Source organism: Rhipicephalus sanguineus, chromosome 10, assembly GCF_013339695.2.
Source record: "Rhipicephalus sanguineus isolate Rsan-2018 chromosome 10, BIME_Rsan_1.4, whole genome shotgun sequence".
Lineage (NCBI taxonomy): Eukaryota > Metazoa > Arthropoda > Arachnida > Ixodida > Ixodidae > Rhipicephalus > Rhipicephalus sanguineus.
Genome location: NC_051185.1, coordinates 146,330,479 through 146,358,318, shown reverse-complemented (window position 1 = coordinate 146,358,318; position 27,840 = coordinate 146,330,479). Strand labels below are relative to the sequence as shown.

Here is a 27,840-nt window from a genome sequence, read left to right as displayed (position 1 = left end):
TTAGGCCCAGGCTGGCTTTGGCTGCTGCATGGCTCTTGTCCAGGCAACCATGGGCATCGCTGCCTGTTCCGTCGTGGCCTGCGATACCGTCTGCCTCTCCAATTGCCCCTTTGTGCCTTTGGTCGCTGCGATGGCGGGACCTCTGCGGCATCGTTGATGGCCTGCACAGAAGGCAGCGACCACGAAGTTAGAAGTGTTGTAGCACGAGATGCTTGTAGCATGAATATCGCAGCCTACCCTCAAAGCGTAGAGAGTATCGAAATGATAACCTCCGCGTTTTGCACATGTAGTGAATACAATTCCAGTATTGTAGCCTACACATATGTGCGTTTGATGCGTTATACAAAAAAATGTGTTAAGCTTTGTTACAGCCAGATGAAACCTGGAGGCTGAGAAGCATCTCGTGAAAAAAACTTGCAGGACGCTTAAGCTTCCTCTTCAAGAGTACAACGCGATAGCATAATTCGACCCTGTTCGCATCGCCTTTTCAATCGCTAGCATAACTTGGCTTCTCGGGGGACACCTAAATCGTACCGCAAGGAAAATAACGCCGCTGCGCGCAACATTGGCCCTATTGAATTATACTAGAGTTCCTACTACAAGTACAGTCGCGAAGTGCCCACTAGGACATAATTCTTTCTTTTGCGAATCAGCGAAGGGCCCACTATGCGTCCGTAAAGCAAGCTGTTGTTGACAATGATAACTATTGCAGTGTGCCCCCTTGCGCAATTCACATGTTTTGACGCCTGATCTGATTCTATGCTTCTGCCACGCAAAATTACATGCGTTAGTGATACTCCTTGCACTACATATCATTCATATCGTGTTTTTCTTTTCGGAGCAATTTCGCGCACCGGCGTGGATCTCGAGTTTTCGCTCACGGACAACGCTGATTATTCGCTCACAACCAATGACGCCGACATCGACGCCGCTGCCGACGCCGGAATTTCTGCGAAACGCGCGTTTTTAACGCTATCGCATTAAAAGAGACACCGCAGTGTCTGACGCCGCAGTGTCAGACTTCTTTAGATATTGCATGCAAGGGGAACAACCCGGAAAGACGGAAGAAGAGGGACAAACAGCGCTGTCTGACGACTGAATTCTTCATTAATAAAGGAACAGGTATATACAGGGCGCTCTTTTTTTAAACAATACAGATCCTCTTATAAAAATCATGACGACAGTCACGCCCCGTGCATCGTCGCAAACGAATTCTACGCCGAGGTGGAAAAACTTTGCATCACTGAAGGTTACTTCGATATGAGTAATTAACAAAATTTCGGTATTGAGATTTTAATTATTCAGTACTATAAATATTAATTTTTAATTATTAATTATTCATCATAGAAATTCAAGGCGCCCATTCAGGCGATACCGATACTGAGCGCGCAGGAAATGCGGCAGCCACGGTGGAAGAATCACCGAGGTGGCCTTCAAACGCGGTCTCCGTGCTTGCACACTTTCTGCGACAGATACGGCGCGGGCCACGGACGTGGCGAAGGCAGGTGCAGTGATCATTAGGCCCAGCTTAGTTTTCAGGGAGGGAGGGAGAAAGCCGCAGCCGTGACTCACGATGGTCACCAAGTCAGTAGCGAGGTGCAGGTCACTTCAGCAGGAAAGTCTGAGCACGTCATTATTGCCGGTGACTCGAACTTATTTCGATGTTCAGAGGCAATCAAGAAGAGGGTGAAAGGCGATAAAAGGGTTTCGATAGGGTCGTTCCCAGAACATAAGCTAGCTTCAGTCATAAGACAAGCGAGAGAAAAACTAACAGCTAAAGCTCACGGACGCAACCTCGTGGAGATTGTGGCAGGGCTAAATGACGTCTTGAACACAGAATCGTCAGGACTAGCGACGACCTTGGCAAAAAGGGTCGATGACATGCGCGCCGTGTCTTTGCTCCCCCGGGTACAGATTTTAGTATGCACGGTACCAGATGTACCAGTATGCCACGGCGAGCTGCAAAGAGTGGTTGTCGACGCAAACAAAGAGATATGGCGAATGAGTCAAGAGAAAGGTTTCGAGGTAGTGGAAATAAAGAGGGAGGTGCACAGGTGAGGTGGTTTCCAAAGAGACAAAATTCAATTCGATAGGAGCCTTGGTCATGCTGGCGACTGGAAGGACGTGCAGCAGTTTTTCTGGGGGGATCGCGGGCCCTTTGGGCCCGCGAGCCCCCCAGAAAAACTGCTGCGCTAGTAACAAAGGAAACAACCAGGGGGGACTTTGACAGGTAGTATTGCGAAAACTAGAAAAAATGTAAAAGAAAAAGAAAGAGGAAACGTTTTGAATAAGTTAAACATGCAGCGTGGCAGAGAAACGGCAGAATGGTTGGAAATTGAGATCGGTGTTTATTGGGTTACTGGTCGGTGTTTCTTACGGTTACAAAAGCACACGTTAGAGACTTGCAAGAGCCAACACATACTGACAATTATGTTTGGGAAGGGTGCAACAGGACCATATCAGCAAGAAAAGGTGGGGGTGTAGGAATGCTAAATCACCGCGGAGCCAAATGGGATAAGAGTGAAACAGACGAGTTCAGAGTACCTCTGGGTTTTGGGCACAGTAGGTGAAAAGCAAACACGGCTAGGGGTAGCCTACTTGTGGACGGGGAATAACTGCAGAGAAAACAATTGGGAGATAATGGATTGCATAGCACGGATATTAAGGAATTTTGTAATGGGGCCGAAATCATCCTCCTATGGGACATGAATGCCCACACAGATGACCTTGACGAATATTCAGACACCAATGGGAAGTTATTGCTAGACCTCTGCGAGCAACATAGTCTTGAGATGAGTTAACACAGGCCTAAGTGTGATGGGCAGATTACGCGGGAAGTCGGAAACAAAATATGGGAAATATATCTAGAGAAAGAAATCTATTGTACAGATATTGCTCGAAGCAAAAAAGCACTTGGTAGGAAGTCTATCACAATGCAACAACATATTGTATATCAACATATTGGAGAAAATCAATTGGAAAGGTACGAAGCGCTAGGTTACATCCAAAAGCTAAGAGCCGATTCGTTTAAAAAGATATTCCAAGAGATTTCCCGCGATTGCTGGATCTCCGCGAGCAACAGTCTTGAGATGAGTCAACACGAGCCTAAGTGTGATGGGCAGACTGCGCGGGAAGTCGGAAACAGGCAATGTAACATTGCTTATTGTCTCATGACAGAAGGAATTTATCCCAGAGCAATTAGAATAGACGAGGAAGGGATTAACAGCTTTGGTAGTGACCATAAACGCACAACATTACAAATAGGATATTAAACTGGAAATAAGAGCATGAAATCAAAGTCTAGCAGCTCGTATTTAAATGACAAAAAATAAATATAGAATAACATAGAGCACAGCCAGTTGGTAAGTATTCGTTCTAAAAGGCAGGGCGTGCAAACACGGACACAAGAAAGAAGTCAAGACACCACAAATGCCACTATTATCGATCTCTTGACTTCTTTTTTGTGTCCGTGCTTGCGCGCCCTGTCTTCCATAATTAACAAATATGGCCGCAAGAGTCGAGGAAGAAGTGGTCAAAATACCAGGCAAGGGCCGGGGGTATAGTGAGCTGTTACATGTAATGACGAAAGAAATAAGGAAAGAGAAGAGAACTATATGCTGGAAAGGAAATCCGGGAAGCGATCGAGAAGCGTCGTGAAGCATCACGGGAGCAGACAGGCAAAAAAGGAGAAGTGGCAGCAGGACGAAGTCAGCAAAATATGGGAAATATATTTAGAGAAAAAAATCCATTGTACAGATATTGGTTGTAGCAAAAATTAAGAGTGAAAGTGAACGCTGCGTGACAGAGATTAACGAAAAAAGAAGGCCGCGCCTAGGGTAACTTGGAGCCACATAAAAGCACTAGGTAGGAAGTCTATCACAATGCAGCAACATATAGTAGATGGAGAAAATTAATTGGAAAGGTACGAAGCGCTAGGTTACATCTGAAAGATAACAGCCGATTCATTTAAAAAGATCTTCCAGGGGATTTCCCCGGTGAGTAAATGTATGAAGGAGAGCGCAACCGATGAGCTAGTACTTGAGAATTTCTCCTCGAAGAAGGCTGAAGGAAAAATTCCAAAGCGCACTGTCCCGGATTTAGATGGTCTCCCCGTAAGCCTCATTAACGAACTAGGACATAACACTACGGAAGCACTGTTGAAAGCCGTAGAGAAATGCTTACAAGACAGGCGAATGCAGGGCACTTGGCGAAAAAGTAGAATGAACTTAATCTATAAAGGCAATGGAGAAAAGGATGACATTCGCTCGTATAGACCGCTAACCATTACATCGGTACTATACAGGTTTGCGATGCAGGCAGTAAAAATCAAAATAGAAATGTGGGCAGAACATAGCGATGTCTTGGGAGTACTTCAGGGTGGATTTCGAATCGGCAGACGGTTAGACGATAACCTGTTTGTTCTTACTCAGTGTATAGAAATATCTAAAATAGAAAACATGCCCTTGTACGTGGATTTTCTAGACGTCACTGAGGCATGTGACAACTTTAATCAGGAAATAAATTTTGTGGGATATATTGAAAGAAGTGAGCGCAGGCGACGACTGTATACAGCTTTTGAGGGAGATATACCGAGAAAATACAGTTTACATTGAATGGGAAGCAATAAGTAGTAGAGGAACAAAATGTGGATTGATGGTATTCAATTATCCCAGTGATCGGGCGGTGTCGATACAGTGTCAAGAAATACAATGAAAATTCAGCAGAGAAGTGCAAAATTCGAACTCATACGTGCGCAAAACCACACAAGGGTCACTTATACACAATTCCTCTTTCGTTTTTATCCAGAGAGCTTTCATTATTTCCCGGGCCAGAGCAGCTGACTTTTTGGCAAGAACAGAAGCGCTGGAAAATAATGGAGGCCTTCTGTGCAGGGTGTCGGAACGGAACGAAAACCGAAAACGAAAAACGAAAAAAACGATATTTTGGACTGGAACGAAAACGTAACCGAAACTTCATCTATTATTTCGTTCCGGAGTGAAAACGAAATTTTTTCACTCGTTTTTCGGTTCACGAGAAAACTTCGCAATCCGGAGCAACTGAGCTCGTGCAATGTGAGCTCAGGGTACGGTATTAGCGCGTACCTCAGGCAGGAATTCCAAAGCAAAGATATGTTGAAATTGTGCGAAAAACGAAAACAGTGGCAACCAGAGATGTTTATATTAACGCAAGTGGATTTTTGCGCGCCTGTGACGCAGGCCAGCGTAGAGAGGGCATTGTCGGCGCTGAAGTTTGTTACAGCGAAAGCTGTTATGAGATCACAACGGCTGATTTTGGCGCCATAGTTGTCCACCGCCACCGGTGCCCGTGACCGCTATCGCGTGATATAAAAAAAATAAATGAGAAACAAATTTCTAGGATAGGATGGCATTTCAACCCGCGCCCTTTGCGTGGCAGTCGGGTCTTCCACCACAGTGCCACGCTAGTGCTTCTATGCTGCGAGGAGCGCAGGACGAGTGTGAGTGCTGACGAGCAGTGCGGCCCAGTGTTCCGTATTCAATGCAAAGGCACAAGGTGCCCGAGCGGTGCACTGTTCCAACTAATACCATGGATCTAGAGGGTCTTATTCCTCATTAACCAAATCTTATTTTTCTCCATATTCACAACCGCTCCAGACGCGTGGCAAAACTGCTTAGTCTTCTTGAATACTACTTTTGTCAGCATAAAAATAGGCTACGTCGTCATTTTAGCATTGCCACATTTAAGCATAAACAATATTAAAACACCACCATTCGTTCAAACATGCTGACCATGCAAATACTATAGGTAGCGGGAGAACTGCCCCTATGGGAATTAGTAGGGTGGTTGTACTGCACGAGATATGTGACCAAGCTTCCATCCCTCGACCTTGGTAACCTGTTTTGCGTACTCTTGCAGTTCTTAATGCATCTAATGACATCAGCTTTATCGGGCGTTCATTCTTAACTCAATAAAACTATCAAGATGCCTTTCTTACGTGAAGGAATTACATTGATGGAATTGAACTGCCCGGCCATACCCGGAGTGCGAATGGGCTAAGTTTTTTCATTCCGAGTAATTGAAAGGAATGGAATTGCGGCAAGTTTTAATAATTGAAATGGAATCTTTTTGTTCTGAGTCGATGCATTGTTCCTGCGCCGCCACCCTCCGAAAGCTTTCTGCGCCTAATGTGGTTTTGCACTGCCTCCAGGATCGGAGCCACCTCGCCTGGTTTTACACTGCCTCCGTGATGGACCCATCTTTGACAAAGCCAAGGTAGATGTGATGGCGTCATCATGTGACGTCACGCCGCGTGAAGACTGTGACGTCACAAGTTTTGGCGATCTGTGATCTCATGATTACGTCATAAGGCGACGTCATCACGTGATGACTTTTCTTATCGCTCTTGTTGACGCCGACAGGGGACGCCGGACGCTGGTCAGTTTTCGCGTTTGATGAGGCATTTAAGGTTTTCGCCTTAATAAGTAAGAGACGGACAGACTATTGGTGGCAGAAGAGTATAAAGAACAAAAATTAAATAATGGGAAAAATAGGATCACTCTGTCGTGAGGGCCAGAGGGCCGGGCTTTGAATGTGTTCTTTATAATATATATATATATATATATATATATATATATATATATATATATATATATATATATATATATATATATATATATATATATATATATGGTAAGATCGGTTTCATCGAAGTAGACAGGGCTATAGGCCGACTTAAAAAAAAGTTTTTTTTTCTTTTGTCGAGTACGAGCTCCAGCTGCTTTTGATGCAATACGACAAATAAGGTGAAGCATTTTCGTAGAACTCTGATTTTGCGGAGCCATTGCGCGCCCCTACCGGACCGGTGAATATCAAGACCCAGTATGCGAACCTCCGAAGCCTCCGGGTTTGTGACTGCACCAAGTGTAAATGTAAAAGGGCACTGCGAGATCTTTGTGCGTCTTGGCTTGTTCTCCATCACAACATAGCTTGGAGTTTAGGCGGAAATGTCCAAACCGGCGTCCCGAGCGTAGTTTTGCAGCACATCAAGGGCTTCCTGAGCTGTTGAGCTTGTCTAGAGACATATTATGCAAAGACCACAAAGTCACCATCATCAGCATATATTATAAACTTCACTTCGGGAATTCGGTATAGTTGCCAAGCCGGAAGTAATAGAGCAACGTTGAACAGAAGAGGAGCCAAAACCGAACCTTGCGGGACGCCTCTGATCGACGAGAAGCAAGCTTCTTGCTTATCGCAAAGGTGCGATTATGAAGAAATTAGTAGATAAATCTTACGACCCGTGGCGGAAGTCCCAGCTCGATGAGACTGGCAATTATGGCTTTATGGTCTATATTATCATAAGCTTTCGTTATATTGTTTGGTACAACCATGCGTACAGCGTGGCTGTGTGGTGAAACCTGTAAAATGTGGTCCGACAAGATAGGAAGTCTATCTTCAGTTCCAAAGTGTGAACGGAATCCTATTTGAGCCGGATGGCACTTGTGATCCATTCAAGCCACCGGGAAACACGTGTGGCCAGCATCTTTTCACCGAGCTTGCAGACATTTGTAGTCAGCGAAACTGGGCGCAAAGCTTGCAGGTTATTTGGAGACTTTCCTGGTTTTAGAATCGGGACAATAGAATGCTTCCAACCAGATGGCACGCCACCAGTCTGAACGGCATGATTTACATGCCACGGTGTTTGTGCACTTGCGGCCGTTTCGTTAGCTTGATATATACCGAAATTCATATGGCGTGACGAGAGCGTATGACAAACATAAGTGACAGGTCCTATCGTGAAAACAATGACACGCATGTCATGTACAGCATGATTTACATGACATGATCTTGGGGCGCTCGCGGCCGTTTAATTAGATGGATATATACCAAAATTGATACGACGAGCTACTTCTGTGTGGCGAATATCAATGACAGGTGGTACCATGAAAATCATGACATGCATGTCATGTACGCCATGACATACATTCCCCGCTCATGTACAAATTTCCTATTGCATGGCGTATATCCCAAGTGGTAACATGAAAATCATGACATGCATGTCATGCACAGCATGATTTACATGCCATGATCATGGCGCGCTCGCGGCCGTTTCGCTATAGCTTGATATACATCCAAATTGGTATTGCGTGCCGTGACTATATGACGAACACAAATGACAGGTGGTAACATGACAATCATGACATGCATTTCATGTACGGTATGATTTACATGCCACGCTCATGGCGCTCTCGCGGCCGGTTAGCTAGCTTGGTATACACCAAAATTGGTATTTGGTGACGTGAGTGTATGACGAACACAAATGACAGGTGGTAACATGAGAATCATGACATGCATGTTGTGTAGGGCACGATTTACATGCCATGCTCATGGTGCGCTCGCGGCGGTTTCGCTAGCTTAATATACACCAAAATTGGTATTGCGTGACGTGACTGTACGACGAACATAAATTACAGGTGGTAACACGGCAATCATGACATGCATGTCGTGTACGGCATAATTTACATGACACTGTCTTGGTGCACTTCCGGCCGTTTTGATATACACCAAAATTGGTATGGCATGACATGAGTACGTGACAAATATAAATGACAGGTCATGCATTGTATATACCAGATATACGCTTCATTATATAAACGATTTACATGCATGCATGCATGCATGACAAACATAAGATATATAGTCAACTAGATGTGATGACATGACTGCCTTCATTTTCCCTCAAATAGAAAGAAGGCGATGTACGCAGGTCTCTGCTGGCTGCTTCGCATTGCATCGATTCCCACAGCGCGTGGGATCTGCCGGAATTTTTCAAGAAGCTTTGATCAATCGCAAGTACAAAGGTGCAAATACCTGTAGAGCGTGACAATAAATTATAAGTGTGCACAGACAAAATATAACTAGTTATAAGTAGGACTACAAGAGACAAGGTAGTACGTCACTACCATTGATTATTGCGTGTGTTTTGGCGGATTTTTAAAGAATGTGTATACCATAAATTGTCACATCATCCAACTTTTCCATATAAAAACTGCCCGGAAGTAAAAATTAAAGTAAATAACGAGTTTTTGTTAACCACTCGTTTCAGTCTGTTTTTAGGCGCGCGAAGTTTTTCCGCCTCGGCGTAGAGGTCGTTTGTGAAGACGACAGGAGCCTGACTGTCACAGTATCTTTATAAAAAATCTGTACTGTCTAAAAATAATACACTACCTAGAGAGCAACTGTACACCAGCGCGTGAACAGAGAAGCGTGAGAAAACTATTAAATAGATGTGATTACGTGTCACCAAAAATATTGTGTTAGTTACGTAAAAGTTAATTAATTCGACGCCCGTTAATTCAGAAAATCGGATAATTCGGACGTGTTCTCTGGTCCCGGCTCTGGTCCCGACTTTTTCTGCGGCAGCAGGCATCTTAAGTTGAGTAGAGGCATCAATTACGACAGTAAACAAAGAAATTAAGTTAACATTTTAATTAGTTGAGCCCGGCGATCGGGTCAAATGAGAAAATTGCAGCCCTTCCTGCGAGGAGCCTGTTCCCTTTCAAATTTCGCAAAAGCAGCCGCTGGCAATCATTAGAGAAAAATGAAATCTGGCCAATTTCGCCGCCGAAACCGAAACCGACACTCGGAAGAGAGCGACTGTCATACTTTTCCGAAGCGTCCAGAATGAGCGAGCGTCGTTGTACCAGTCATGGATCGACTTCGCTTTGTAGTTGTAGGGGTTTAGTTTGCGATTAGAGTACGCATGGCGCACGTACGTTAACAAATGCAAAAGAACTAACACCACTGTAATCTTTGAAGCGTGGAAACTTGGGCAAGTTGGTAGGTCATAATTGAATATACCAACAGAGCAACGGACAAGGACACAGCGCTGTGTGTTATTACCTTCCTCTGTCCTTGTCCGTTGCGCTGTTCGTATATTCAACCACTGTAATCGCCGTCGTGAACAGAGACGTCATCCAGGTCGTCTGCTAGTTGCGCTCATCGGAGCTTCGGTTTCGCCGATGATGTTGGTTGAATGTCATTGCTCCGCAATAATTTCCAGAGGCCAATTTCTCAAAATCTCAAAGCGACAATGGCCTCTTCGCAGGAAGGACAGTCACTCTCCCATATGACCGGCCGTCTGTCTCCGCTAATTAAAAAGTTGATTTGCTATTTTTTAAGTACTGCCGTAATTGCCGTGTCTAGTTATCTTAGGATGTCTCCCGCCACAGAAAAAGTTATTGCGAAGACAGCGAGCAGATATTCCATTTCCCTTATTTTGGATGATTTTCTGACACACTTCTCGAAACGCCCTGTACAGCGAACTACATTTCAGGAACGTCTAACTCAAGAAGCATGAAAATCAGACAAAACTACGTACTAAGCATTATTTCCCTCCAGATAATATATTTACTAACCATACTTATGTGAATTTGAGTACTAATTATGATTTGGCTGAAGTTAACTGAAGTATAACTTGAAAGGACGTAAGAATGGGCTTGTTGGTGGTGATACATGGTGAAACTTGTGGCGCACAAAAATAGACGCGGACAAAGTAAGCGACGACTGGACGACGCGCTTACTTCCAACAGAATCTCATATTCTGTTGGAAGTAAGCGCATCGTCCAGTCGTCACTTACTTTGTGTCTTTTTTTTTGTGCGCCACGTTCCACCATGAAACTGAAGTACCCAGCATTATTTGTGGTCACTGAGTGAACACTGCCACGTGAGAGTAAAATGACTCACGCCATAAGACTCTCATTCGTGCGCTTGAAACTCACCTCTTTCACGACTACTTCCTCACATCCAAGGGCTGCGTTGAATAGCAGGTCCGCAGAATGATTCTGTTCGCTTGCACTATCCTCGTCTGGTATGCAATGGAAACCGCGCTTTCCATCGCGAATGATTTCCTTCTCGCTGCCCACCAAGAAGCTGTGACTGCAAAGAAATGAGCAGCATGTGCAACAGAGATGAGGGCAAAGAACTGAAGCACATGCCTTTGCAAAGAGCCGCAACCTCTGAAGATAGTTGGAAACTTCATTCTCTGCCTCATAATAATTTTAATGAATATATCAGCGACAGCTAGCTTGCACCTGCATTAGCTTGTTCAGTCCTCACGTTTGAATGTCAGTGCATTTAGAATTGCGTCCAGCATGTATCATACTTTTCATAAACAAAGCTCTTGGAATGTACAGTCGCACTCAATATGACTTGCAACATGGGAGTGCGTGGCCTCACGAGTTTAATAAGCGCGCACGGCTTCAACTCGTTTAATATGTGTAACTTAATATTATTTTCTCATTTGGGAACGTCCCCTAGAGAGAGAACAGCGCTTAGTTGTAGAAATGAGGGCTAGTGGAAAGAAAGAGAAGTTTTTAAATTCGTGAAGCCACACGCTCCCGTGTTGCAAGCCATATTGAGCGCTACTGTACTTCTCTACGTCGTATTGCAAGTTTTTTGCTTATCCGTGAAAAGGTGAGAATGTAGGTTAGTTATGTAATTTCACCAAAGCTGTGTTTGCCGGAGATCAGCAGACGACGAAGAAGAGGAATTGATAGTGGGCTGCTGTCTCTGCAGCTAGCGCCAAGAAGACCGTGCACCACTACCATCATGTACTTTTAAATGCGAAGCATTTCTTAGCGAACTTCTGCGACTTTGAGCGTATCTATCTATCTATCTATCTATCTATCTATCTATCTATCTATCTATCTATCTATCTATCTATCTATCTATCTATCTATCTATCTATCTATCTATCTATCTATCTATCTAGCCGCCTACGACTTTGTGCTCTCCTGGTCGCTTGGTTCATCGAATATGCCCCAAAATTGGTATGGCGTAACATGACTGTATGACGAACATAAATGACAAGTCAAAACATGAAAATCATGACACGCATGTCATGTACAGCATGATTTATATGCTACGCTCATGGTGCGCTGGCGGCCGTTTCGCTAGTTTGATATACACCAAAATTGGTATCTTGCGACGTGACCGTGTGACGAACATAAATAACACGAGTTAACATGAAAATCATGACACGCATGTCATGTACAGCATGACTTACGTGCCACGCTCATGGTGCGCTGGCGGCCGTTTCGCTAGCTTTATATACACCAAAATTGGTATCTTGCGACGTGACTGTGTAACGACCATAAATAACACGAGTTAACATGAAAATCATGACACGCATGTCATGTACAGCATGACTTACGTGCCACGCTCATGGGGCGCTGGCGGCCGTTTCGCTAGATTTATATACACCAAAATTGGTATCTTGTGACGTGACTGTGTAATGAACATAAATAGCACGGCTTAACATGAAAATCATGACAAGCATGTCATGTACAGCATGACTTACGTGTCGCGCTCATGGTGCGCTGGCGGCCGTTTCGCTAGCTTGATCTACCCCGAAATTGGTATTGCGCGACGCGACTGTGTGAGGAACATAAAAACACGAGTTAACATGAAAATAATGACACGCATGTCATGTACAGCATTACTTACGTGCCACGATCAAATTTCATTACCTACACAGCTATTTGGTACGTGAAGCAGTAGCTGCAATTGCCGGACTACCAACCACAGAAGCGTGTTATGAAAGTGCTATCCAGCTGCTGAAGCAGAGGTTCGGGGACAAGAGCCGGATCGTACAGCAGCACTTCAGAGCGCGTCGTGAACTGCAGCCCGTGACCTCTCCATCGAATACGAGGGAGTTGCGCAGGCTTTACGACGTAGTCCAGCTGAATGTCCGCTGCCTCAACGTCCTAGACGTCCCAACTAGCAGTTTTTCGGCGATGCTGTACGACGTTATGCTTCACTCTTTACCACAAGAAATCGTCGTGGCGTTCCAACGCCATAGACGTCTCCAGGATGAAGCACAAGGCACGGAACGCGCTACTTCAGGAGAGGCAACCACAACGTCTTGCGAAAACATTGAGCAGCTCTTGCGGTATACACAGATAGAGCTCGAAACGAGAGAGCAATGTGATCCATCGACGTCCTCTATCAAAGGCAGCGGGAACAACAGAAAGAATGTGCCGTGGTCATCGGTCCTACATGCATCCGAAGAATGGAAGCAAGTACGCAACGAATGTTTCTTTTGCAAGTCTGAGAGGCTTGAAACCGAGGCATGCAGCGCCACCTTGACCATCTCAGAGAAAAAGAACCGGCTGGCTAAATTTATGCGGTTCTAGCGATGTACTATGAAGGGCCACAGCGCAAACGAGTGCCGGCGGAGGTTGGCGTGCGTTACATGCAAAGGCAGGCATGCTACAACGATGTGCGACCCAGTTTATCGTGCGACAAGAGGCGAAAAGTCACCAACGTGGTCTCTGATGCTACTAAGGCAATAAAAGAAGAGTCACACGGTCGAATGTCGTTACAAGCTTGACGAAGCCGTCAACTTGACGAAGCCGTCAACTTACAGACCTTCCGTTGTTGTATTGTCGGTTTCAGCGAGACGTCTTATGTCAGAAGCAGCATCGACGGAGGCAGTCAACGCACGTTCATTAAGGAAAACCTGGTGACACGGATTGGGACTAAAAATCCTTAGAGAGACTTGCCTTGCGGTGAACACGTTTGCATCATACGCTCCTTCTCGTGTGAGAAAGTGCAATGTCGTCGTGGTTCACCTACGTAGCCAGTTTGATTACAACGTGCACGTCATCGAAGCCATCGCCATGCCAGTAATTTGCCACGACATCCCTGCCACGGCTGTGGAATGCTCCTTCGCAGCCAATTTGCGAGAGCAAAATTATCGGTTGGCATACGAGCAAACTGTGCCTAGAGAGTGTGGCGAAAAGGGCATTAGCCTGCTCATAGGACCTGATCAACTGCAGAAGATCGTGAGCGGCGACATCATACGAAGCACGGAAGTAGAAGGATTGGTAACGGTCAAGACCACTCTCGGATGGACGCTCCAAGGTCCTGTCACAAATACGAGTTTCATAAGCGGAACAACCGAGGTGATGATCTGCGTACTGCGAGTGCAAGCTGAAGAAAGTAAAGGATTGGGGGAAAACATACCGGAGTCCTTTTGGACGTTGGATGCCATGGTAATAGCACCAACAGAAGCAACTCACGGGTACGCAGACACATTATCTGTTTTCGAGAGTAAGCTGACAAAGATCGGAAAAAGGTACCAAGTAGCCGTGCCACGTAAACACCCCGATATTGAGCTGCTACAAGACAACTACAGCGTCGCGCTTACCCGACTACGAAATGTGGTTACACGTATCTCGAAAGCAGAAGGATTGCTCTAGAGATACGATACAGCGATTCGTCAATAAATTGTTTCCGGCCATGCTGAAGTTGTACTTGACAACGCATCAATGGATGGCCCTGCGTACTACATGCCACACAGGGAGGTCATTCGAGAGGACTCACACACCACCAAGCTCCGCGTGGTCTTTGATGCGTCGTCTCACGCCAAAGGAGAGAAATCTCTCAACAGTTGCCTTGAAACTGAACCGAACCTAAACCCTGACCTACTACAGGTTCTCCTCCGTTTCAGATGGTATTTAGTTCCAATGACAGTAGACATTCAGAAGGCGTTCTTGCAAGTCAAGGTACGAAAAGAGGACCGTGACCTGTTCAGGTTTATGTGGCTTGACAGAAGACCTGATGTCCCTTTCAAGGAAGAAAAAGTACAGATTTGGCGAATGACCAGAGTACCCTTTGGACCTACAGCTAGCTCATTCATGCTTACGGCTGCTATCAGCATCACTTGGAGACAAGTCCATCCCGAAAAAAAGGCAGTAGCACAGCTACTTCTGAAGTCATTTTACTTGTATGACCACTTATTCAGAGCGAATGACATAGAGGAAGCAGCAACTCTTTACAAGTACACAAAAGAACTGATTAATGGTGCTGGCATACCTTTAAAGAAATGGAGCTCAAGCTCAAGCTGCAGAGAACTGGAACAACTGTTCGACAACAACGATGCGCTTACCCAGGATAGCGCTGGACATCAAGCAAAAGTTCTAGGAATTGGTTGGTCCAAAGAAACAGACACCTTTATCTACAACCCGGAGAACATCCTTACTTTCTTGGAGAAGGTAAAGGACACTAAGCGTTTTGTACTCCAAACCGTGTCAAGGATCTACGACCCATTAGGCTTTTTTGCACCATACGTGGTACGAGGGAAGATGCTGTTTCAGCAGTTATGGATTTCAAAAGTCGACTGGGATGATAATCTTCCCGATCACATTAGGGCAAAATGGCACGACTGGAGAAACCAGCTTATTCATCTACCGGAAGTCAACGTTCCCCGGAACCTCAGGAGTGGAGTTGCGGCACCACGTGGCAATCGGCTGCACGTATTCGTCGACGCAAGCACAAAAGCTTATGGAGCTTGTGCATGTTTTCGCTTAGATGTGAATGGGAATGTGACGAGCACTCTGGTTACAGCCAAGTCAAGGATAGCCCCATTGAAAGCTGTATCATTGCCAAGACTAGAGCTAATGGGTGCGTTAACAGGAAACAGACTGTTAAAATATATAGTGAAAACATGTGGCGATCTCATGCCAAGAGCGCAATGTTTTCTTTGGACTGACTCAACCATAGTGCTTGGCTGGTTACAGCGAGAGACTTCGACTTTAGACGTATTTGTCAAGAACCGAGCCAAGGAAATTGTGAATAATACGTCTGAATGCACCTGGAGCCATTGTCCAGGAGAAACAACTCCTGCGGATATGATGACCCGAGGTGTATCTTTAGACGCACTGGCTACCGACGTAGTCTGGTGGCAAGGGCCAGCTTGGCTCAGTAAAGACTCAGCAAAATGGCCAGCTGTGAAGCAGTCACCGCCTCAGATAAACGACATGCTATGCATAACAGTGACGAAGCCAACGACGCTGTACTCAGTAGGCAGCGCAGTGCATTTAGCCCCACTGCTGGATGCCACGAAGTTCAGCTCACTGCACAAGCTCCTTCGGATCGCAGCATGGGTGCAGCGTTTTGTGTCCAAGGTTAGGTTCAACACTAAGGAAGATGGAGCCATATCTGCTGAAGAAATCTTGGCAGCCGAGAGATACTGGATCCGCCAAGTTCTATCTGAATCGTTTCCCGACGAGCGGAGGTGGCTAGAAGAAAAACAAGGTTCACCCAGTAACTCATGGGTAGCACAACTACACCCATTTATCGACGAAATCGGGCTTCTACGCGTCGGGGGAGGGCTAGAAAATCTCAGAGACAGCTGAGACGTGAAGCATCCATTCCTGCTTCCAACTCGACACCGTTTCACCGAGCTGGTATTTGCCAATGCCGATCGGCGAGTCATGCACGGAGGAGTTACGGCGACAGTACACAATGTACGCGAACGCTTATGGATCCCGAGAGCGCGACAAGCGGCAAAAAAAAGCAATCAACCGGTGCCTGATATGCGTGCGTCTTCGCACGAGACCCACCGTGCCGCCGTACCCGCCGCTTCCAGCTTGCCGCCTCGAAAAGACGAAACAGTTCGACACTACAGGAATTGATTTCGCCGGAACATTGCATGCGAAGTCATCCGAGAACTCCGATTCCAAAATTTACATCGTTCTTTTCACGTGTGCAGTGACAAGAGCCTTGCACTTGGAACTGGTCTCGGATATGTCGTCACCTGCTTTCATGTTGGCATTCCGGCGTTTTAGTGCAAGAAGGGGACTGCCAAGTACCATTTACTCCGACAATGCGCTTACCTTCAAGAGGACGTCTCGGGAGCTACAAAAAATATGGAAGGTTATTCGAAAAGACGACTTCCAGGATTATATTGCAAACCAAAGGATACAGTAGAAGTTCATAGTCGAAGCGGCCCCATGGTGGGGAGGCTGGTGGGAACGATTGGTCGGGACTGTGAAGACGGCACTCCGAAAATTTTTAGGCCGAAGCTGTCTTGACTGAGGTTGAAGCGGTGCTCAATTCACGGCCACTAACGTATTGTCGTGATCAGGCCAGCGAACCTGCAGCCCTCACGCCAGCAACTGACGACGTTACCAGAAGGAAAGACATTGTCAAAACAAGTAACAAGTCACGGGGCCAAAGACTACCAGCGTCGTTTTCAACATCGACAAAAAATGATGGAAGACTTTTGGAAGCGATGGAAACATGAATATTTGCTGCAACTACCATCTGCTCATCGCTCACCCGCGCATCACTCAAGAAACTTAAAGGTCGGCGACATCGTGATTGTGGACATTTTTAACACGACCAAGTTATTCTGGCCACTAGCCCGGGTTCAAGAAGTGTAGCCAGGAAACGACGGAGTGGTACGCGCCTGTTTAGTGTGATTACAGGGAGGCAAAGTAGTCAAGAGGCCAGGGCAGAAGCTACATAGTCTAGAGCTAGATGTCGCCACATTTGAGGCCCCAGAGGATGTCGGAGATCAGCAGACGACGAAGAAGAGGAATTGATAGTGGGCTGCTGTCTCTGCAGCTAGTGCCAAGAAGACCGTGAACCACTATCATCATGTACTTTTTTGTGTTCGATTGTCGCCATTAAAGGCATTTCGTTGCAGTCTCATGGATCCGTCTTTCTGGCGGCGCTACGGATAGAAGGCCGACGTTCCGCAACAGTGTTTGCAGTTACAACACCATAATGCCGTCCGTGAGACGATTATTTTTGCTTTTTTTTTGTTAAATTACACTTGTTTCGGCTTCGAAACACCTGAAAGAGCTACCAGTTTCTACAAATTTTATTGTAGATATTTTAGAGGTTCTTGACGCACGTATGACTTTGGAATTATTTCGTCACTTCCTTGTCGCTAGTAGTTCCGGTCTGACGTAACAGACAGGCCGCGTTTTCTGCGCGCCGGGCGCGATCAGTTTTCGCTTCACTCTTAAAATTCGATTATGAATACCTTGAATTATGTGCAACGTTCGTGATTTCTAAAGAATGGGTATGTCATATATTGGCACGCACTACAACTTTCTAATATAAACAACTGCCCTCAATTCAATAATAGAAAGTTTTTGCTAATTATTCTCGTCAATGTCATTTTAGTTTCGGCAAAGTATTTCCGTCTCGACATAAAGTACGTTCGCGAAAACGATTGGAGCGTGACTGTCATAGAATTTTTATAACAAACCTGTCTTGTCTAAATAACACCCTGTATATTATGCAATCAACCCACACATTTAGGGGCGAAGCTCCTTATAGCGGCACCCGTTCGTCCCCGTCGTAGTAGTGTGTAACGAGTCTTAAAAACGGAGGGGGCGTGCACACATGAAGGCTCCCTAAAGACAATGCGCTGCGACAGTACGCAATATGTATCGCCCTCTCCTCTCCTACGCTTCCCCCTCTTTCTCCTCCCCCCCCCCCCCCCCCCCTATCTTGCCTCGCGGCGCAGCGGCGCCGACGCAGGCAGCGTCGCGAGGCAGCGCCGCGGCAGCGTCTTGATTGAAAAAAGGGTCATTCCACACCAAACGTCCCAGACATTGCGCTCGACCCTCTCCAATTGTACTGTAAAAAATTGTGGACGTTCATATCAGTGCACTATTTCCCCTCGGAAAGTATTTTTTGGAAAAAAAATTTTTGTTGTCTGTTACAGTGATTTGAATTTTGCCGTAGTGGGTGAAACATACGTTGCGAAAAAATACTCTAAAAAATACAATACTTTACGGAACGCCTTAAATATCTTCTGTTTACTTGAAAAGGTATGGCACTATCTTATTGTCAGCCATTGACGACCACTACTTTGTCTTTCTCACTATGTGCTTTGTGCTTTGTGGTGAAGCAATGCTGCAATTTTGCGCCCATTTTGATTATTTTTTAAAATTCTACGAATATTACAGACAAAATAGGACTATATTGCTACATGTGTGCCACCCGCGTGGGCGCTGCATACTTCCGTTGCCCCAAGGAACAGTGGCGGCGCAGCGAAGCGGACTTACGGGCCCGCGCCCAGGCACGCCGCGAACGCTCAACATAAATTTTTGTTTCTCTCCAAAAACAAAAAACACTCCGATGAAACTTTCACAAATAAATCTCCTTTGTTTACTCTTCCCAACGAGACCAAGCGTGCATTTTTACTTGGACTGCATCACCACTCTACATGTGCCTGAACGTGGAGCATTTCACACATTTTTCTATGTTAGCGCCCCTTCCACTTCGAAACTACTCGGTCATCGACTTCAATACTTTTTTGACACGCTTACTGCCAACTATCCAGCCATGTGATATAGTCCTATTTTGTCTGTAATATTCGTTGAATTTTTAAAAAATAATCAAAATGGACGCAGAATTGCAGCATTGCTTCACCACAAAGCACATCGTGAGACAAACTAGTGGTCGTCAATGGGTGATAATAAGATATCGCCCTTCCTTTTCAAGTAAACAGCATATATTTAAGGCGTTCTGTAAAGTATTGTACTTTATAGTATCTTTTCGCAACCTATGTTTCCCCCATTATGGCAAAATTCAAATCACTGTAACAGACAAGAAATTTTTTTTTCCAAAAAATACTTTCCGAGGGTAAATAGTGCACTGATATGAACGTCCACAATTTTTTACAATACAATTGGAGAGGGTCGAGCGCAATGTCTGGGGCGTTTGGCGTGGAATGACCCAAAACCGACCGCTCGCGCTGCACAACCGTTCACTGACCACCCCGTATATATAGGCACTGGATTTTGACCTCCAAGGTAGTGCGTGTGTGCGATTTCTCCTGTGCGTGATTAAACAATGAAAATTCACAGCGTACATGTAAAATTAAAGTGAGCTGCAAGTCGTCATAACTCTCATCGAACCTTTAGTATAAACGCGCCCGATCTCACGTCGGTGATGATGTACTGGGCAGAATTCACGGAAGATTCACGGTTTACCGATGAACCTCCGCAGCTTCGCCCACTCATCATCATTCACTCCGTGGATATGCTGTGATTTTTTTTCAACATTAATTACACATTACACATCAACTGCTTTTTATTTTTATCAAACGCAGATCAAGAGCCTCAGTTAGTTTACAAAAGAGACTGGAACCAATCACGCGTCTAATGAAATAACTGACAACAGGAAGAAAAAGAGCTAATACATGCTAGAGAAAAAATTACATGCCCACTATGAGTAAAACTTGATCGAATGCACAGCTTGTACTATACAAAAGTAAACAAAGCTCATAACGACTGTACAATGCCTAAAAGCACTTTTAAAATTTTTTTTGAAAGGCTGTTCTTGCCAATGTCTTGACAGTGCCCATCCATCAGACCTACCTCCCTGTATTCTCTAAATATGTCGATCTTTGACACCTATAATTTCTTTTAGAAGAGAGCTAAAACTTCCTGAGCAGTTCTTGAAATGTTTTTGAAAAACCCTGAAATATTTGTAAAGGAGGCATAGTTCATACTTCCTCTACGCTTAGAATATGTACCTTCTTTGCTGCGAATAGAGAATAGCTGCCATTTTCATTTCGCCAAGGAAGCCAGAAAGCTTCGTGACCATTTCATGGGACGGCACATCTGAGACAAAGATGTTGGTTCAGTTTAATTTTCGTTTGTTTAAGTTGTAACACCACACACGCGCCCCACATTTCTTGTCTCCATAAATCACGTAACCCTCGCCGAACACTAGCAAAAACAAAAAGAAGAACGCTTCAGAGCACTTCTGGTTGGGCTCCTAGCTACACTGTCAAAATCCTCTCTTTCCAATTCTCAACCAACAGAAAGCGCCATTTCAGCGAACCAACCAGATGAAGTCGACTACATTTATCACAGAACAAAGATTTTACGGAACGCTAACCACGTATTAACAAATATTCACTCCAAGGGATACTGCGCAAAGACAGTGAATACTTATTGTGCATTCATATTATAGCATTAGCTTATGTCCCTGCTTTGCATTCTCGGTTTGGTGAAACTGCAACTTTCTAAAGTGACTTACCAAGATGGCCCTTTGAAACCCCACGATATGGCAATGTGAGTGAGGACGAGATTGGTGCAGAGCCGCACAGCCTTCGGAAGCCAGTGAATGCCGTCTTCGGCACGATATTCGAGGAACATACGCAGGTGGTAGTGGATGTCGACGACGTCGATGCCATACCTGTCAGCCGTCTACAAACATGCGAGAAGGACGCATCTCAAAATGAGCTTGTGTCACAATGGCAAACACCGGAACTAAGCGATTGAAGAATAAATCAAATTATTAAACTTAGCGTCTAAAAGCAATAAACACGCTATAAGAGGAGCTTTGTGGAGGGTCTCTGGATCAATAAAAGCACCTGAAGTTCTTAGACACACACCTAAATTTATCGTAGAACAGTACTTTTGCATTCATTTTCGAATGCAAAGAGAGAATTGGTGAGAGACACAGAAAACTGCATTTCGCCATTACTTAGGTCTGAAAGGTTATGCATATCTGTCTAATGCTCCGCTTAGTTTAGTAGCTTATTGTACTTAGGACAAAAAGAAGGATGGAAGTCAAGGACCGTAGGCATTACAACCAGTCGAATCGTGCTGCCATTTGGCATTGGACAAGATAGAGGCTTAGAGAAAATATATAGGACATGAAGGATACAATACAGGATACGCCAGGAAAATAAAAGCAGATAACAGGGGAGCATGACAGCAAATAAGGGACTTCCGTTTATACTCCCGATACCCGAGAGACAGCAAATATATAAAATCGTATCTTATTCACACGTTTAATACACGCTTGAAAATAGGCATAAATGTTTGAAAGGGAGCTCTTGAATCAGTTCGATATGGTAGGTACACAACAAAAACCAATGAAACGTAAGCCTTTTATCTAAGAATTTGTGGCCGTACTGAACAACGTGAAATTGTCATTTTTAACTGCTGCTCACTTTTGACATGCATGACTTAGCGGAATGTCCTCCATTTTAGACCCTCATGACGCGGGAAAAAAACGACACAAAGCGAAGAAATAGGCGTTTTGTTTCTGCTTCCCTCCTTCCCCATCTGTGTGCGCTGCAACCCCTTTATATCAGGGGAAATTAAGGCCAAACCCATATCTCAATTATTCTGTGCATAAATCTCAGCAGCGCTACGTCGGATTTGACGTTGCGCAGCTTAAAGCGCTTTCCCGTATTTAAGACACTTTCTTGCAGTAAAGCATTTTCAGACTCCCGAGTCTTTGTCTCCTTAATAGATAGTGTGGTATATGTTAATTGGCAAATACTTGGCTACGCTTGCGCAGACCCCAAAAATCCATGAGGAAACGACAAGTTGTCATGGAAATTAAAATATAATGGCTCCATCCCGTATTTCCTTCTTAAGTTTCTTTTTTATCATTGCCTTTCTCGTGGTAAGAGAGTTTTAGTGTATCGGTGTTCAGACAGTAAACGTGGTTCCGGGAAAAATATGCACGTTGTATTAATTATCCACACACAGGCGGTGCATTTGACCGATTGATAAAATTTTGACTGAAAACTGTGCAGGCTGCTTCGTGCTTTGAGCGCTACATCTGCTACTAGATTTTATTTATTTCCGGGCTCCTCTGGTCCTTCACAGTGACTACAATCTAATGGTACTACAACAGTACTGTGGAGGCCATTTAGCTAGCACAGTTCACATTTTTCTCTTTGCTGCCCATGCAAGTGGTTTAAGATGCCAAGATGAAATGTAATCGCATCACCTCCCTGCAGAAGGAGTTTGCCTCGAGGACGTGAAATCGGAGGGAGTACTTGAGGAAGTCCAGCTGCGGAATGAGGAATCCACCGCGGACATCCTGAGCTAAGGGGGCTGCTGTCAACCAGATGACCAGGGACGTAGAGGGTAGTATCCTGTTCAGGTCACTGAAGAACCTGTTCAGGTTCTCCTTGTACTCCTGTACGCCATTTGGACCCCAACTGCAGACAAGTGCAGCTTGTGAGAGGATACTTAAAACGGAAACACAGCAAGTCTGTGCAGGCAGCAAGCATAGACAGAACGTCAACGGCGACTGTAAAATTACCGAGAAGAAATCACAGCATTCAATCATTATAAAGAAACTAACAATACCAAATCCGATGCAGTTAACGTCAGAACAATTCAATGTAATGTAGATCTAAAACGTTTCACACCAACGTCAGTATCCTTGTGCATTCTACATCTTCTCTGCGTTTCACAGTGTTTATGCTATGTCGTGAGAAACAGTACAAGCTCATTCAGTTCTACAACAGACTGTAAGAAACAAGGAGGTATTTTTAGTTTTACGTGTCCGGTACAGGTTCATTGTAGTGAAACTTAATTACAAGAATAACCGCAAGAAAGGATTTTTCCTTGAAGCACACGAATGGATTCAGCAGATCGGGCCATGTCAAAACGTTGATCTACCTGGCTACAATTACCACATTGATTAGCTAAGTTTCCAGTATTACCACAGGCATGTCAATATTTAACAATAGAGCATCATACATTATACTTTACAATGCGTAGCCGTTGGTAAGGATTTGGCTCAAGTGCAATTATCCAGATGCACGGCGCCGTATAAGGGCTGTTTTTTCTTACATCACTAAGCCTGAGTGGCCAAAAGTCTTGCTTCAGAAACCATAGGCCATTCTTCTGTATTGGGTATCCTAGAACCACTTCTTCAGATTGGCATTGAGAAGATCAAAAAGCACACTGTCACAATGAACTATGCCGTATGTAATGCCTCCTCTCTCCAAGTTGCATAATGTACATTGTCCACGCTATTTTTACCGATCCGATTCTGAAGTAAGGCGCTCTTTTGCAGCTGTTGACTGACACTCGACACTACATAAACGGTTCTCAGTGCTTTCCCATCGAGAGCTGTTAACGGCACCAAGAAGTCAGGCTCTGCTTGTCACAGAATTGACCCTGCTCATCATTCAGTCACAAAAGAACTGCACATATACATATACACTGTTACAAAAAATGACCATGCCGTTCTGTTGCGAAGTAGCAATTAGTTAGAAGGGAAGTCGCAGTAGAAAGCAGATGCACCAGCCTGGTTAGGAGTTCCTGCAAGCATTTTCATCGGGATATACCGGTATGACTCCTTTTATACATTTCTACTTCGACTATCAGTTGGTTTTGAGAAATCTGCACTTTTCAGCTTTCGTTACCCTTTCAGAAGCCCTACAACGTTTCTGAAGTGCGTAAGCATTGCTGCGCCGACTCGGCTACAAAACTCTCCGTCCGTCCGTCGCTCTCATGTAAGACGATCATGGCTATAGAGAAATAAATGTTTAAAACAAAATGATTTTTTGGCGATGCTGAAGTTTTAAAGCAGGCCCCCACGCTCCGAAGGCGAGTGTCTTAACCACTGCACTACAAACCCACGCTGCATGAGTGCATTGTACTATAGCGATGCATATGAAATAAACAAGGAAAACGCTTGCTATGACGGCTTTGTTGAAATAATACGTGACGGTACCTGTGTATTACAACGTATTAGGTTAAGAAGTGTTAATTTTAAGGGTTTGTTTTTCTTTGTTATACACAATATCAATGAGCCCTAACAGACAATAATGCCATGGAAAGTATAGGGGATGTTATTTAGTAGTAAATGTAAGGTAATGCAAAGAAAGACAAGTGAACGAAACGATAACGTGGGAGCGGCGTTGAATGACGCTCCCATGTTTAAATATACATATATACCCTATAAAATGGACGGGGGGATGGCCGCCGCGGTAGCTCAGTTGGTAGAGCATCGGACGCCTTATTCGAAGGTCGCAGGTTCGGTCCCTGCCCACGGCAAGTGATCTTTTCGTCCACTTTTCTTTCTTCACATTTACCTTACATTTACTACTAATAACATCCCCTATACTTTCCTTGGCATTATTGTCTGTTAGGGCTCATTGATAACGTATAAAGTTGACATCGAACATTGCGCACATTAAAAAAAACTGCGACCTTCCGAAAATTGAATCATTAACAAAAGTTTGCTCAAGGGATGACCTTTCTTTAGGCCGCTCCAGACGCTCACTAGCTCTAGAAAGAATATGAAAGACGCCATGCAGATGCTACCTGAAAACAAGAACTCCTGGGAAGACCGCGACTATAGGGTGAAACTCTACGCCTGCACATCACTCAGACAACTCCTAAAGGAGATTCTGGGTCAATTTTTTTTCACTGCCTTCTGTAGGGCAGTCGTGTCGAATGCTGACATGAACTCAAAAAAGGATTATAAGAATTGGCGCGTAAGTGCTGAAGTTATTAGTTTTCGAAGCTGAAAAGTCGAGCAGACGAAAACGGAAAATGCCCCCTTCCGCTTTTCATTCTACTTGTTCCTCTCAGCGCACCTCGCATATGTTTTTCTATTTTTTAGCACACTATATTTGGCCTAGCTAGGACCATATGAATTTCATCGCGAGACTTGGCGTGGCAGGCCAACCGCATCGCACAGCCGCTGGCTTCAATGTCACACGACCAAACGTCACTCCTCCTGACGGAAATTGACATTGTGTGTCGCTGTAGCCGCAGGAGCATGTGGTTTTTCAGTGGCCACTTTAAGTTCTTGGTTTCTAACTTTTTAAATTCACTTGAAGGGCTACCAAATGCCCTGATGAAGTACTTCTAATTCTGTTTCACTGTCACGGAATTGCAACCTGGTGCGAGACAATCATTGTTGCTGTAGCAACGCATGCAGCGCCACTGACCGTGTGATATCCCAGAGACACGATGAGACGACGATGACGTCAGGCGCATAGCCAACGGTCATGTCTGCCAGGATACGTTGAACGTACTCGCTGTAGATCCTCGTGAGGAAGTAGAAAGAGATGGAGGTCCTGTTTTTCCTGTACAGCCTTTCTTCTCTATAGTCACGGCCATTGTGCTTCTTTCCGTGCCCTACAAGGTTGTCTCCGTATGAACTGTCTTCCATCTAAAACATTTTTTGAAAATTTTTAACAAAGAGATAGGCTCACATAGAACGACAAACAGTAAACTGACAAAGCTCTCCTACACTTAAAAAAAACCAAAACAATTTCAACACGGCTATTTAAATTTCGTAACTGTTGTCTCCTCCACGTTAAAGTAGGCCTAAGCGCTGAAATCTGGCTAAGAACGCGTACCAACCACTGCAAGAGTACAGGCCAGTTAATTATATAAGTGAAATCAATGTGTAATTGTGTGAGTAAAGCAAAGGAAACTATACACTTGCGCAATGGTAGTAATAGTTGTCGAATATCCCGGAATAACAGCTGTGCTAACGACGAAAAATAGCACTGTATGAACGGGCACACACGAAGAAGGCGCACAACACACAACACATTATTCTTCTTGTGTCCCCGTTCACTCAGCGCTATTTTTCGTCGTCAGTATGTACCGACAAGACCAAATTTCAACAGAGCTGCGCTAACCACATGAAGTGCTGTATGGCTCTAGAATTACCCACGCCGCTTTAAAGGGACACTAAAGAGCAACACAATTTTTCTCATATTAGTAAAGTACTCTTTCACGATACCAAAAACACCACGCTTGCTGCGAGAAGACGCTCGAGAAAACTCGCAATAACGAAATGTGGGTGGCGACGCCACCTGGAAGTTTCCGCATCATTCGCTGTGACGTCACATTTTTTGACAGCGCCTACTAGGGACTACGTAGTTCCTAATCGGTAAAAATGAAGTACATTGTCCTCTGAGGGGGCCATAGACTTAACATACCAAGTTTGGGGTAATTTTGTTGAGCCAATGGCGCCAAAATACGATAAATATACTTTGAAATCCGTAACGTCACGCGGGAAGATTTCGACGCGAAATTTAAAAACGAAACTTCGAACTTGATTTTCTCCTCTATTAATAAACCTGTGATGGCGAAACTAACGACATTAGAGCTCTCGGAGCACAATTTATCGATCTAAACCGATTTATTGTTTCTCTTTAGTGGCCCTTTAAAACGCGCTCAACTCTGATGGTCAGTTACGCATCCGATCAATGGTGAACGAGTTCTCATTCATTATTTTTTTTACCATATTCATTTGTTTTGTTAGGGATCACGAAATTGATATTTCACCGTTCGATTTCGAGTGCTTTCGATGATAGCTTCGTACAAACTCCTTTCAATTTCGCTTCGCGACGCCTACATTTGAAGAGCTCGTTCCTTGTACGAAGACGACACTGGTACTGGAGTTCTCGGTTCGTTATAAAAAAAAATGGTGAACTAGAATTAGGTTACTTCTAGTCTTGCAACGCTACTGGCTCTTTGCGCCGTAGCATGGCTCATTGAAACTTACCGGAAAATTGGATAGAATTATCTTACTGCTTCGAAACCCGAATTGATGCTACGTGTTCCCTGTCGAATCAAACAGGCACGAGCGTTCTAACATTCCTCGCCTCCGTGAAAATGCAGCCACCGCAATCGAACCCGCCATATCGCCTTTACCAGAACGCATATACAACGCATAATTGGAACAGAGTCTCTGAGAGTCCTGCCTTAAACCACGAACCCTTCCAAAGCAGACTTCGCCCCTAACGTTCACTCTGAATTGCCTTCCTCACCTTTCTCACTCTCTGACGTCTCAATTTGTACAACCTAAAACAAAATCACGTGCAACGTAGCAAAACTATCATTCCACATGCCGTAGAACGTGCTAAAGGTAATCATGCAATAGATTAATGTTCGTACTTCCTACAACAGCACCAACCGTGTTATGTCGGAGAAATAACCTAAGGCAGTACAACATCATTGCAACGATACCCCGAAGTACCCAAAGTCAGCGCTAAGATGCGCGCGAGAACAGCTGAGCGCTTACCTTCTGTTTCAGCTTCTCGTTTGATATGAACTCGTTGTGCTGGTGGACACATATGAGGTCTTTGTAGATTGCCCTTACATCTATGAGAGGTGGAGCATGGAACAATTTTTTACGTTCGAAGAACTCTGGAATATATTGTACGAACGTACACTTACTTGAGCATCCCATCAACACGACGCGCTTGTTGCTGAGCAAGTTGCGCACGTCGGTGCTCTCAAATATCAGAGGCAT

At 44.7% G+C, this 27,840-nt stretch overlaps 1 protein-coding gene and 1 non-coding gene across 2 annotated transcripts; one reads left to right on the top strand and one right to left on the bottom strand.

Moving 5' to 3' along the window:
• On the bottom strand, positions 1-27,840 carry LOC119406803 (PC-esterase domain-containing protein 1A). Its single transcript, XM_037673537.1, has 7 exons — positions 27,765-27,840; positions 27,610-27,689; positions 25,517-25,740; positions 22,549-22,762; positions 20,836-21,005; positions 10,784-10,917; positions 1-161 (listed from the first exon to the last, which is right to left on the bottom strand). Exons 1-7 carry the CDS (start codon positions 27,838-27,840, stop codon positions 1-3), a joined length of 1,059 nt encoding a protein of 352 aa, XP_037529465.1.
• On the top strand, positions 24,542-24,614 carry Trnar-ccu (transfer RNA arginine (anticodon CCU)). The gene has a single exon. It is a non-coding gene; the product is annotated as a tRNA-Arg (tRNA).

Excerpts from the sequence above, each read along its gene's own strand:
- LOC119406803 (XM_037673537.1), bottom strand. The coding sequence starts at position 27,840 with ATGCCTCTGATATTTGAGAGCACCGACGTGCGCAACTTGCTCAGCAAC. Across the intron at positions 27,690-27,764 it reads CGTGTTGATGGGATGCTCAA|ATGTAAGGGCAATCTACAAA; the intron begins GTAAGTGTACGT and ends CACCTCTCATAG. Across the intron at positions 162-10,783 it reads ATTCAACGCAGCCCTTGGAT|GCCATCAACGATGCCGCAGA; the intron begins GTGAGGAAGTAG and ends CCTTCTGTGCAG.